The sequence below is a fragment of the Eschscholzia californica genome, unplaced genomic scaffold (assembly GCF_041429995.1).
Source record: "Eschscholzia californica isolate CP2 unplaced genomic scaffold, dmEscCali1.0.p SCAF_5, whole genome shotgun sequence".
Taxonomy (NCBI): Eukaryota; Viridiplantae; Streptophyta; class Magnoliopsida; order Ranunculales; family Papaveraceae; genus Eschscholzia; species Eschscholzia californica.
The window spans coordinates 36,022,807-36,036,597 of NW_028238472.1; the positions used below are offsets into that span (position 1 = coordinate 36,022,807).

The following is a 13,791-nucleotide window of genomic DNA, read 5'->3' on the forward strand; positions in this document are numbered from 1 at the left end:
AATTTTTTACCGAAATGACATGGCAAGATTCTTTTCAAAGTTTGACTGAACCTGGACCGTTCTCTTTAGGAGCGTATTATGTTTTAACACTCAGGATTCAATCAAAGTTTGAAAAGAGACTTGCCACATCATTTCGGCAAAAAATTTGTCAATTTTTTGTGTAAACTTAGCATTTCCCATCCATATAACTGACTGACTTGACTCTTTTTTTTTGTTAGTAACACACAACTATGAACCTTAATTCTTAGTTCCCAATGTAAATCACTTAATGTCTTCTCTGTTGTTTTCTATCAGTATAGGTTTTCATAGACATTAACTAACTTATTCGTTAGCTTAAAAATCATATTCGAACGTGATTTTCTAGTTGACCACTTTTCTTCGGAAGATGGCCATTTTGTGCATGTTTTGTTTGTTGTTAAACAGTAAACTCACCCACCACTGTACAACCTCTGTGAACGGCAATGTAAAGAACATTACAGATAGTTCAAAAAAAAAAAAGAAACATTACACACCATAGAAGACATGATAACAATTACTTTATTTAACACATATACACTTACAAATTACATAAAATATATATAGAAGAAAAACTATAAGGCTCCATTTTATGTGGAGACGTTCTAAAGGCCCTTTTGTACAACTCGACACCGATACTGTCCCAATGCCCATATAGGAAAAATATTTCGGTATGCAGCGTAGTTGATCATGCAGTTCTTATTGAAAACACCCATTATTTCCTGTAATTAAAAAGACAAAAGTTAATCACAACTGATAAACGTACGAATTAAGAAGAGAAGAGTATCCAAGAGAGCAAGGAAATCCAAAGAAAAGGAAAGCGTAAACCAAATCAACATATATTATACAACCTTATGCAAGAAATTTGAGTAATCAAACAAGGCAAAAAGATTAATCCCTAAGAGTGTAATTTGAAAATTGTTTAACCTAACTACTTGTTTTATATAACAATATACCTCCTGTGGAAAATCACCATTCTCCATTTGTGAATTTATTAAAACCTTTGCGGCCCGATGAATTGGAGTTGCATCTCTTTCAGCCTGTCCAGCATCAATTAAAGCCATCATAGCCCATGCTGTGTTAACCACATGTGAACGATTGCCATCGAGATTCGTATACACCTTATTCTGGCAAGATAGATAACTTTCTCCCCAACCCCCAGAAGGGACCTGTTTCGACAACAGAAATTCACAAGCTTTACGGATGGCGGAGCTATTTTGGAAAGTTCTTCCCGCCGCCACCAATCCCTCTATCCCAAACCATGTTCCATAGGTAAAGCAGACACCCCAACACCCATACCTTTAAGAAAGGAAAGGAATGGATATTATTCAAATTGTAGTGCGTAAACGACTGCTTAATTGGGTAACATAGAAGGAATAACAAACCATGAACCGTCTGAAGCTTGGATTTTTTCGATGAAGTTGACAGCTTTCGTGATAAAACGTTGGATGTCTTTGCTTCGATAGCCAGGGTATAATTTCCTAAAAGATGTAAGAGCTTGAACAGATGCCGAGGTACACTCCACATACCTAAATTGTAACAATTGAAGCTTAATTCATCTTTAACCGTCCAAAATATTATAATCATAAGCTCAAGAAAATGTTCTATTAAACTGTGGTTAAATTCTTACGGATAATCAATCACTATATCTCGGAATGTTTCCGCAGGGTTGAGTAGCTGCATGGAAATAGAAGAGTACAACTAGTAAATATTATGTCCTTTGAACCATACGATTAACGGTAATGCTAGGTTCACAAAAAGGTTTGACAAATTCTACGCCAAAATGTTCTATCTGAAAGTTTGACCGAATCTTGGCCGTTAAAAGATGAACGGACCATAAAAAGAATGGTGCAGCTAAGTCAAATTTTCGAAAGGAACTTGTCATTTCATTTCGGCATAAAATTTGTCAAATCAACATATGAACCTAGCATTTTTGTACAATTAAGTATGATGGTAAAAAGTTAATGATATAAAACGTATTAGATGTTTTATACCTCTAACCAACTATAGGATCTTGACGGTTCATAGGTTGTGACTCCACCTTCATCTTCATTCTGCATAGAGATAATGACATTCACGGCATCAGCTAAACGTGTTGCCTCAATCGGTTGTCCGAAATCATTTTTGTGTGAAATTTGTGATATTAAGAGAGCGGCCTGCACGATACCAATAGATAAAAATATGATCAGTAACTCTATTGATACAACAAACTTACAACATTTCATGATTTCTATAAATAAAAAATTAAATATATGACCTTTAGTCCTTCAGCGGTGCAATCTGAGATGGGCCATCCATGATCTGCAGTTGATAAAGTCCAGGCCCCTTTCGAAACATGGTGATAATAGAAATTAAGATCATCCTCAGTGACATCTTCTACAATCTGCGAATCTTTTAAATACCCATGGGCCTTCTTTAGAGTTGGACCATATTCTTCGTACAAGTTTGTTGAGATAATTGCCTGAATAGCGAAAGCACTATCCCAAAATGAACTACCATTGTATCCCTACATTTTAATTGTAATTTCTTTCAATACAAGATATGAAAAATTACTCGCTCTAATAAATGAAAAAATTTATCGTATTGTAAAATTATTAACCTGCATTTTCATGCCATCTTCTGCAATCCACAAGTAATCGTGGATTCTTGGAAGGTGCAACTTGAATTCTTCTGAGTTTTTATTTTCCACCCAACAACATAACATATTTAATACCTGCAGACATCCAAGACAATCATTAGACAACATTGGATATTTGGACTCTATAAACATATGCTGAATACTCCCAATTCGAAAAACTACGTACTCTGCTAGAATTGATGTAATTTAAACGTGATAGAAACAAAGGTTACACGTGTTCTACGTCACCTAATAAAGTTACATGTGTTAGGTCCATTCATTAGGCGGTGTGTGAAACTAGCTCGCGTAGACAAAGGATCGGCACCCTTTTCCTTATGAACTAAGATTTGAACAAGTTGGATAACCACAAATACAGCATATGAATTACCTTGTTAACAGGTCCTAAGCATATATAATGACTTTTCTTATCTTCGTGGTGAATATGCTCTATGACTCTTCGCAAAGCTTTCTCCCTCAACCATTTCCCCGGCCACCTCATCAGAATAGGCTCACAAACTTTGTGAAGAGTGGCCCAGAGAACATCCTGCAGTAGAGGGTGTGCGTAGTATAGGTCTTCCTGTTTATACATATCACCGTCACAAAGATAGAACATTAATTAGTAGAAACAATTTATGTATATATGACTTATATATTAAGCGTGGCAGTTCAATTTATACTATCGTGATCTATAATTGTACCTTTGCACATTTGTTACGTGCTTGATTCCAATCTATTTCTTCATAGGGGACAGTATGCAGCTCATCTCTCAGAGATAGAACTAGTGGTGTGATTGGACCGACGAATCTCTTTCCATATAAATATGACATGGGCAAGTAAACCATCCGACAGTGACACCAAAACCTCCCTGTTAGAATAGCAGTTCATGGTTTAGAAATTAGAAAAATAATATTCTTATATATGTAATAACATTACTTATAGAAATGTTCTCAAAGTATGATTTACATTTAATTTGAAGTTTGTCATTAATTCATTAAAATGCCTTTGTGCTCAATAAACATTAATCACTAACTCCCCTTCCTTTCCACCGACCACCATCAATGAACACTAGGACCGCCATAACTCTATTCCTACCAACACACTCCATCACCACTACTCCACAATCGCCTCCTCATTACTAACATACACAACAAAACTCCAAGTACCTGGATGTAAAGGAAGAAAGTAAGGTAGTAGCCATATTTCTGGAAGCAGAGGATTGTTTCCAGACCAATCATAAACTCCAAGTACCTGTTACCATAGAGTTGTAACCGTTAAAAAACTAAACCCATTGCTCGTATACCCATTTCTCAATATTAACTTGTCACTTCTACTAAAATAAATTTGTACATACCGAAAGCCACATCTTTCCCCATGATGATACAGCAGTCGCACCACCATGGTCTATAATCCATTTTCGTGCATTTTCCATTGCCCCTTCTCCATCGTCAGCGCCTTCACCAAGTATCCTCAAACTAACATAATTTAAGGATGTACCAAACATAGTACTTGAACCTACAAAATGCAGACCCCAGCCTCCATCTATGTTCTGCATGTAATACATAATTGTCAATTTCGAGTGCCCCGTTGCTCTACATCACAACAAAAATCCTATATGGTTCCACATGGTTAATCATTTTTTACTTCAATCAAATATAAACCGTTAGTCAAAAATGATAAAAATAAATAAATTATTTTACTATATAAAATTATAAATATATAATCTCACCTGATGATTGTAAATGAACCGACGCATTTCCTTTTGATGCTCCAACGATAGTACCGTATTCAGTGATCCCGTAACATATAAAACAATGAGCTGTTTCATTCAAAGAGTGTGGACAAAATAGGAAGCCATGTTAATTAGTTCTTAAACACAGCAAATGAAGAAGGATCAGTTACAAATTAAAATTACTCCAAGGAAGTCAATTTGCATAATTCTAGGGTAGTGATACAACAGTAAGCCTTAAATAATTAAAAGCTAAACTATAAAATTAACTATAATTAAAATGAAGACTTTCTTGCAAAGAAGAAAAGAAACTACAAATAAACAAGAACAGATAAACAAATCAAAGTATATCAAACTTAACCGTTCACAAAGCACGTGGTCCTTTAGAGTATCCCTACAGGACGCGATAACACCAACCAATTTCCATCGACCCCAATTTTAAAACACCATTATTTTCTTGTCCCATTAACAGTGACGTGAAATTCGGTGCGCTAATAGTTCATCCCACTATTTGATAAGATAGATGATACTCATATATTTTTTTTTAATTTGGATTTTTATATTCAGTCATTTTTCTTAATTTCAGGTTAGGGTCTTCTTTTTTATAAATTATTTCGTATTAGGTCTTTATATCAATTAAATTGATATTCTTTTTTTTTGCTAATTAAAATATAATTAAAATGAAAATTAAGTATACTAATTTATTGGACCTAAACTCAAATATTCGAAATAAACTACCATAAATATCCTTAACTATACGCTTGTTAATAATACATAACCAATGTACGATGAATTATATATAGTGTCCACCAAATATCGATTTTGTGTCCTCCGAATGTCGGAATCGATGCAGTATCGTTACATCTCATGTGAACAACTTATTGAAGGATCATTATTGTGCATCATATGGTTTTATACTAATATTAAGTCTTTATTAATAGTATTAAATCTTGTAATTTCAATTATTACTTTAAAAATTATTTGTTGTAATATTGAAGAATCAATAATGTGCATCATCGATCTGATATGATATTAGGATTGAGTCTTTATCAATAATAGTACGTCTTGTAATTTTAATTAGTATTTTAATTAAATGTTGTAATGCATGATATGATTTTACTATAAAAAATAAGAATTAAAAATGAAATTTGATGAAATAAATAATGATTTGGTGGGATTTTTCAGGTTTTGTCTCTACAACCAACCAAGAACTTCATAACAAAATTTTGGGTGAAGATTCTTTTAGGTGTTGTTTTAGAGTTATGCGTTGGGGACGCGCTTAGCCTAATTGAGTTGTACTTCCCCTTAATTGAGTTCCATTAAGGAAACTATAGTTTTCTCTCTTGTATCCCATGTTGTGTGATGGCAAGTTTATGATTGGTTTCATGGTCTGTCTAGAGTTTTTTTTTCTTGTGCCCATTTAGGGCTTGTTTCATGACAGTCAGTCATTTCCTCCTGAAGGATATGATGTATCAACGTCATATAATATGACGCTGGTTATAATGACATAGTATAATCAAAGTCAGAAGAAAAAAAAGAAACTATCTCAAGGGTTGGAATTTACCAAACCAGGCATTAGAAACATCGGACCTCCGTAATCCCCCGGCCAGTGACCATCATTTCCCTGGATACTTGAAAGAAAACTGACAGCCCATCTTAGGGTGATGGTGACTGCCTCCTCTGTAACATCTTCCTTGTCAGTTACTTTCACTTGTGGTAGTTCTATACCAAATGCATTTTCCTTTGCAAACTACATTTTCGGAAAAAACAAATGGTAATTAGTTGCAAAATAGACATATAAAGTAAACCAAAATTAGGGTTTCTTAGTAAATTATACTACAAAAGTGATAAGTGTTTGGATTCAATACTTAACACTTATCATTTCCTCAATCTGTTCTCATATCTTTTCCGTAACAAATAGTGAAAGATTGATTTTTCGAACTTAGTAATAAACAGACCCGAAGTTCTTATCTAGGTGGTTAACTTCTTTTAAGGATCCCTGAGTGAATTATTGAATTTCCTCAAATTAGACCTCGTTCCTTTGTCCCGCTAGATTCTAGGTGGGGCTGGGCCCATGCATGATAGCATTTTGTATAAGATAAAAGATCAAAATATAAATATTACTATCAACAAAAAAAAAATATAAATATTAAAATGATAATAGTTTCTTATAATTAAACATGTAACATGTGGCATGCAAAACTCTAATTATATAGTACATATATATATATATATCTGTCCATACTTGGAAACTTCCATAACAACCGTATCATATTGACTTTCCGAAAGTGCGTGTCTGATCGGCAAATACTCCCACCAGAGTATGTGTTTAGTCACGATTTAGAAAAAAAAGTATATCAACTTTTCTCTTTAAATTCTGACCAGACAAATATTCCAGCTGGAATTTGGTTTATGTATCTGACAGAGCATCTCGACGGTTAACTTTTTGTGCATCCAAGTTGTAAAAAATCCATCTACTAGTTTATCAGTGTTATTGAAATTAATAATGCAATCGCACCGGGAGATACCTGAAATCGCATGAGGAGATCAGAACTAATCTTGTTCTCTAACCGGTTGTTAAGAAAACCTTCACGGGCCTTCTCAATTGCCAGCCGCTCCTCTGGCGTTCCAAGGCATGGATCAAACTCCCAAATTTGTCTACCAACGTGATTATTTGTTGTTCGAAGCCACGGGTTTCCTTGCCCGTCAGCTATCTTAAGCTTCCACATTTTTTACGACAGGTAGTGATCGTACAAGTTAAGATAAAATATAGCGCTATACGTGGATATATATAGCTAACTAATCAGTACTTAATCACAAATTGATTGAAGTTCTTAATCTTACTCAGATCAAGATGGCTACTGGTTTATAAGTTTGAACCAATGCTTATTTATAGGGTTACAAGATCCAAAGCTTCTGCCTCAATTAATTAATTAAGCTTAGGTCTCCTCAAGATCTATTTTTTTATTTGTGTTCTCATGTTACCTAACTCACCTCTTACATATTTGAAATTATTATAGTATTTAGGATTAATTCTATCTTGCCCCCTGCTTTGTGAGTTGTACATTTTTTTTTTCTGCCTCTTATAATAAGTGGTTCGGTTAGTTCTGTTTTAGTTTCCAATTTGTGACAAACTTACTGTTTTGGTCCTGTAAGTGTTTAGCAGTTCGTTTTGGCTGGAGAGATTTGCTGCGTGGACTCCCTTTCGTATAATTGACTTGCTGTTTGGACTCCCTTTTTTCAGTGTTGCATTTTGGACTCCCTTTTAACGAAATCGTCCAAAAATATTGCGTCTCCAAAGTTATATTTTAAAAATTCCCAGTTTACCCTTACATAATCAGTATTGAGCTTTCGACCTCCTAATTTTATACTCATTGACCTAACAGTTCTCTCTCTCTAAAATCAACATTACCACACACAATCTCACTCTCTCTCTATCTATTTATCTCTCTAATTTCATGGAAGAGACCGACAATACATTCATGATGGTTATTCTTTTAGGAATTATTGTTCATGAAATTGCAATTTGAAATATTAAAATGGTCTAAGATATCTAACAAAAAAATTTGCCCAAACCAGACAACAATATATCCTTCACTAATCACCATTTCCATCATCTTCTTATACATTGGCATTTCCTCAATTTGGAATTAACCCTATTTTTTTGTTCTAAATATCTATTTCCACCTCATCTTTCATTCACTCGTCCTTTCCATCACTTCTTACCTCCCCTTCATCCCTCCCTCTAGCCACCTCATTCTTCGGCAAAAGTTCATCCTCCGGATGGGCAACTTTCAGCCGGCGACCTTCAACCCAAATAATTTTTTTTTTCCTTTCTCCTTCTTCCACCTCTTCTTCTTTCTTATTATTTTCTTCTCTTTACCCTATCTCTCGTTCTTTCCGGCAAAAGGGAGGAGCCCCTGTGTTGGAAACCTCTGGTTTCTAGAGGAAGCTAGAGTGCTAGACCTCCACGGTCTGCTTTCAAGCCAGATCTCGTTTGGTTTGAATGCGAAATCAGATCTGGTTTCAAAACGAAACCAATTATGGTTTTTGAAATCAAACCTTTGATGTCTCGTTTCCAGAATAAACAAAATCTAGTTTTGTCTGGAAACCAGACGTTTCCTGTGAAGGGCCGCCTCCCCTTCATTGGAGAGAAGAAGCAAAAAGAAGAGTAAAAAGAGGAGAAAAAATATGAAGGAAATAGAAGAGAAAAAAGCAAGTCGAAGAAGGAAAAGAAGAAGTTGAAGAAAAAGAGAGAAAAAAATTATCTGGGATGAAACGGAGAAAGAGGATGAGGTGCGAGAAGGAGAGATGAAGTGGAGGTAAGAAATGATGAAATAAAGGAGATAAGGAGAGATGAAATGGAAATAGATGTTTTAGAAAAAAAGTGAGGTCCAATCTTAGAAACTCAAAGTGCGACATATTGGAGTTCTTAAAAAAAATCATCTCCAATGCAAAATTCAACTAAGATCTCAAAGATATGTCGGGGGTGGAATAGAGATGTCTCTAATTGTCCAATTCATCAATTTTGAATTTGAACCAATATAAATCAAGTCTTCGTATATTTCTAAAATAACTTGTTATTTTTTTACAAAAATAACCATGCCACATAAATAAAAAAACAAGAAATTTTTTGTATTGGAGACATACATTAATTGAGGATTTCTATTTTCGCCACCTAAAGGTGAAAATTTCAATTGGAACTTGACAAATAGGACTGGTAAATTTTTTTTTAAGTTTGCACTGGAGATGCTCTAAAATCCCCGACTGTGGGCAACACCATATTAGGATCACGCAATTAGAGAGGTTGAATTTGAATTGTACACTTAAGTCCTCAAAAAGTATTTATAATTACCCCAACACCCACTTAGTGTATCATATTCGGACTGTTAAATATATTGACGGTTCAGATCTTAGAGCAAGTCCAACCTGGGGCTGGAGGGGCTCTAGATTCAAATTTAGAGCCCCTCCCCCCAGGTCCAACCCCGACATGCACTTAACTAAGGGGGAGCTGATTGATGATTGCTTGATTGTCACTTTCAACATGTAAGAATTGAACATTATTGCTAGAAGCCAGTTCGATTCCCATTAAAATAGCTTGGATTTCACATTCTTCCTCATTTCTTGATCTAATGGCACCGACCTTTGGTTCTATTTTAATATTCAGCGAGTAACATTTTATCTCTAAAGGAATGGATAATTTCTTTCTCTTCATGAGGCACTTTACATTTAAATGTATGTAACTCTCATGAAGTTTTCAGAGGAGAGAAATAAGAATTATCATCCATGTAACATTGTGATTTTATCACTTATGACTAAAAAATAGTTTCACTTGGTTTCAGAAAAGTAAATATAAACCATGGAATCCACTTCTTCGGGGGCATCGAACCTGGGACCTCCAGAATTTTGGAGTTTATGTTAACATTATCCACCAATCGGGCTAGCAAATGTTGACAAAAGGAAAAGTAATTTATGGGGAAAAGAATAACAACAAAAATAAATATGAGGGTCTCTATTTGTAGTTAGTCACAACCAGGTTCAAATTTGACTTAATCTTTATTAGTAAGGCTCAATGAACCCACGAATGAAATGGTGGGCCCAGTGACGAGCTCGGATTCAAATTGACCGGAACTATCCCCTTTAGTCTCGCTTATTCGTGGTCTAGTTTAGGATCTTGATACTAAGAACATCTCTAATGCAAATCTCAATCTTAGAAACTCAGAGTGTCAGGTAGGACTTTTAGAGTTTTTATCTTAAAATTCATCTCCAATGCAAAACTCAATTCAAATCTCCAAGATGACGTGTCGAGGATGGAATAGAGATATCTCAAGAGGACACTCCATTTCTGGAGTGTCCTGTTGAGATATCTCTAAGTGCCAACTCAACATTTTCATATATTTTAATGAGAAAAAAAATGTCACATAACTAATCTTTGGAGTTTTAGAGTGTTGTATGGGAGAAGTCCTTCTAATAGAGGATCTCAATCTTGACAAATAGGAAAGAGAAAAATTAGAGATTGACATTTGAATCTCGACACATAGGATTTTTGGAGTTTCTTTTGAGTTTTGCATTGGAGATGCTCTAAGTAGAGAGAGTTATAGATCTTGTAGTTTTCCGGAGGAGGAATCCATCCTCCAGATTTCCTCTTTTTTGATTTATCTTTTGGATCTACTATTTCATACCCCACTCAGAAACCCTAATTTTCACTGACATCCTCTCTACAAATCTTTATTTTCATTCACTGTGTGTAATTCCTTTTCCTTTTAGTTTTCCCTAATTTTTCAGATATTAGGGTTAGTATTTGTTTCATTCATATATGTCGGGATGAAGAAATTAAAACTGAATCAGAGGAATAAAAGAAAAAAGGGGATGTAGGATATGTATAAAGATCGAGGATGAGGTGTTGGATCGAAGCCTCAGATTGCTTCGCTTGATGATAAACGGATGAATGATGCAATAGACAAAAACTTGCAAAATCATCACCATCCACTTCAAAGGAAGCAGTTACTGACGATCTCTGGTTACTTCAACACTTCGCAGCTTTATCAAGGATGATCAATCTAATACTAAAATGGAAGTCGAGAGGGATGTAAATTAGTAGTTTCAATATTATTAGTATTATAAATTCTGTATTGTCGACCTCTAGGGTCGTTTCATTCTCGATCTTCAGGATCTCTTTTTTCGACCTTTAGGTCCTTTCTTTGAGTCTGTGTCTTGTCAATTCCATTCCCTTCATGGGGCACTTTACATTCGAAAGTTCTGTGAACTTTACTCATGTAACTCTCATGTAGTTCTTAGAGGAATAAGAATTATCTACCATGTAATCTTGTGATCGTTATCTCTTATGAATGAATTATGGTTTTACTCAAAATAAAAAAAGATCTTTATACTACAGGCACCCCAAAAAGATACTATCTAACTCGGAAGTTATAATCTATAAAGGCCCCCGTAAATTAGGTGGCCCAAAGCGAGGCCAAAGTAGGCTCATGGCCGACTGCAACCGAACCACGTAAACTTTTTTTGCGTTCTGTGTGAGTGCTTGATCAATTGCTTATTTTCTTCATTGCTTTTTTTAGTTTACTTCATTTTGTCGGAACGAAACATAGTTTTTGGAGTTGACACAAGTCTGTTCTTATAAACGAGATATCGTAAAACTTATTTAGTCACAAAAATAATGGTTTCTATAGTATTGAAATGAAAATTCTTGACTATGTATTTTTCTATAGTATTGAGATGAAAATTCTTCATTATGTATTTTCTTTTTTGTTTTTTGGGAATCCTCCACAAATCTCACTCAATTTCTGTGCAAATGGTTTCTATAATTAAACTTCAAGAATAATAAATACTCCGGGAAAACTACACATTTTTTTTTTGTGAAACTCTAGGAAGACTACATAGTGCGTGTATAACGTGGTGATATGTAAAAATACATAGTAAATGTAAACAAAGTTGTTTTTATTTCAATTAGACGACTTTTACCTGGAAAACTTCTAATTAAGTAGTCTCAACCAAATTTTAATTACAATTATCTTCTAGTGATACCAATAACTTAACATGAAAATTATGCTTGCAAACTAATACGAGTGTCCATTGGGATGGACTAATAAAATTATTTTGATCGTTTATATATTTAGAAACGATTTTTCATTATCTTTCTAACAAGATTTACTTTCGGTACTCTTTCTTGATTATGTATTTTCTTTTTTGTTTTTCGAGAAGTCTTGGAGAAACCTCACTCAATTTCTGTGCAAATGGTTTCTATCAATTAAATTTTAAGAATAATAAATGCTCAAGGAAGACTACACATAGTGCGTGCATAACGTGGTGATATATAAGTGTAAACAAAAACGTTCTTATTTCTAATAGATGACTATTATCTGGAAAACTTCTTGTTAAATAATCTCAACCAATCTCTCGAAATAATAATAATAATAATAGTAATAATAATATAATATCAATGATTTGAGATAATGTAAAAATATAATTGTTTATCAAGTCAATACAAAAATTTATTGTCACGCTCTCAGAGATGGAATAATATATTTACAATGATATGAAAGAAAGTAAAAAGTTTAATTGTTTATAGGACTAATACAATAAACTATTGGCAAGTTTTCACATATGCAATAATACATTAATAATGATTCGAAACAATTTAAAAACTTAATTGTGTTTAGGTCTAATACAAGAAATTATTGGCACGTTCTTAGACATGCAATAATATTTTATAATGATTTGAAATAATGTAAAAATTTCATTGTTTATGGGGCTAATACTAGTAACTATTACTCAACAAAAATAAATACAAGAAACTATTGACACGTTTTCAAGATATGAAATAAATAATGTAAAGTTTCATTGTTTATAGGGCTCATACAAGAAGCTATCAGGAGCGCTCCGGATCTAAAACAACCAAAGCCGGCCGTTTGGACCCCAACATTATGAAGAGCCTCATATGTTTGAATTGTGTGTGTCAGTTTCAAAATAATAATTATATTCTAAACAAACTTATAATAAGATTTAAGTTGTAGTTCAACGGTTAAGAGTTTAGATTATCTTTAGATAAATGAGGGTTTGAGTCCTTCCATAAACAAACACTCAATTTTCTCTTCTGACATACATATACGGCTGTATGTTTTAGTTTCACTTAGGACTCCTAAATGTTTGGGCCGACCTTGGAAACTATTGGAAGAATAATATAATTACAACGAAACAATGTAAACTTTTCATTGTTTATAGGGCTTATAAAAGAAATATGTGAAGAGGCAATAACCTCTTTGAATACATTAAGAGAAGTGAGTAAGAGAGGAGCCAAAGCCGAGAGGGGGAGAGGAGACGAGTGAGGGAGAGAGATTTAGGATGTAATTCTCTTTTTTATTTTATTCATTATAATCAAGGAGTTTACATATAGCTATAAAAGTAGATACAGATGAAATCATAACTAAGTTATACAAGATATGAAGATATTCATGAAATCACAAGCCTAGTTATCTAATAGGGAGATTTGGTCGAGAGTCAGATCGGGCCCATTGTCAGGTGGGCGCCGGTCGCCCTGCTGCGTCGGTGAGATCCGGTTCGGTGTGACCCTTAATAAAATCATTGGCACGTTTTCTACATATGCAATAATATAATTACAGTGATTTTAAATAATGTAAAAATTAATTGTTTATGGGGTTAATACAAGAAACACGTTTTCTAGATATGCAATAATATAATTACACTGATTTTAAATAATGTAAAAATTTGATATTTTATGGGGTTAATACAAGAAAATATCGACACGTTCTTTAGGTTTGCGATAATCAGTGACGTGGCTAAGATTTTGGGGGCATGGTACGAGATTTTAATCGGTGGCCTCACGAAATAATATGAAAAAAAAGTTGACCCATATAATTTATTAAAATACAAAACTGTTTGCCATAATACTTTGAAA

General features: G+C 34.0%; 1 protein-coding gene across 1 annotated transcript; it reads right to left on the minus strand.

Moving 5' to 3' along the window:
- Nucleotides 1-516: 516 nt before the first annotated feature.
- On the minus strand, nucleotides 517-7,087 carry LOC147538896 (cycloartenol Synthase-like). The gene is made up of 14 exons (XM_086640780.1): nucleotides 6,887-7,087; nucleotides 5,923-6,108; nucleotides 4,359-4,448; nucleotides 3,984-4,178; nucleotides 3,796-3,880; nucleotides 3,331-3,497; nucleotides 3,021-3,209; nucleotides 2,615-2,728; nucleotides 2,273-2,521; nucleotides 2,010-2,171; nucleotides 1,646-1,692; nucleotides 1,401-1,544; nucleotides 972-1,314; nucleotides 517-737 (listed from the first exon to the last, which is right to left on the minus strand). The coding sequence occupies exons 1-14, from the start codon at nucleotides 7,085-7,087 to the stop codon at nucleotides 621-623; spliced, it is 2,289 nt and encodes a 762-aa protein (XP_086496906.1). The 3' UTR covers nucleotides 517-620.
- Nucleotides 7,088-13,791: the final 6,704 nt, after the last annotated feature.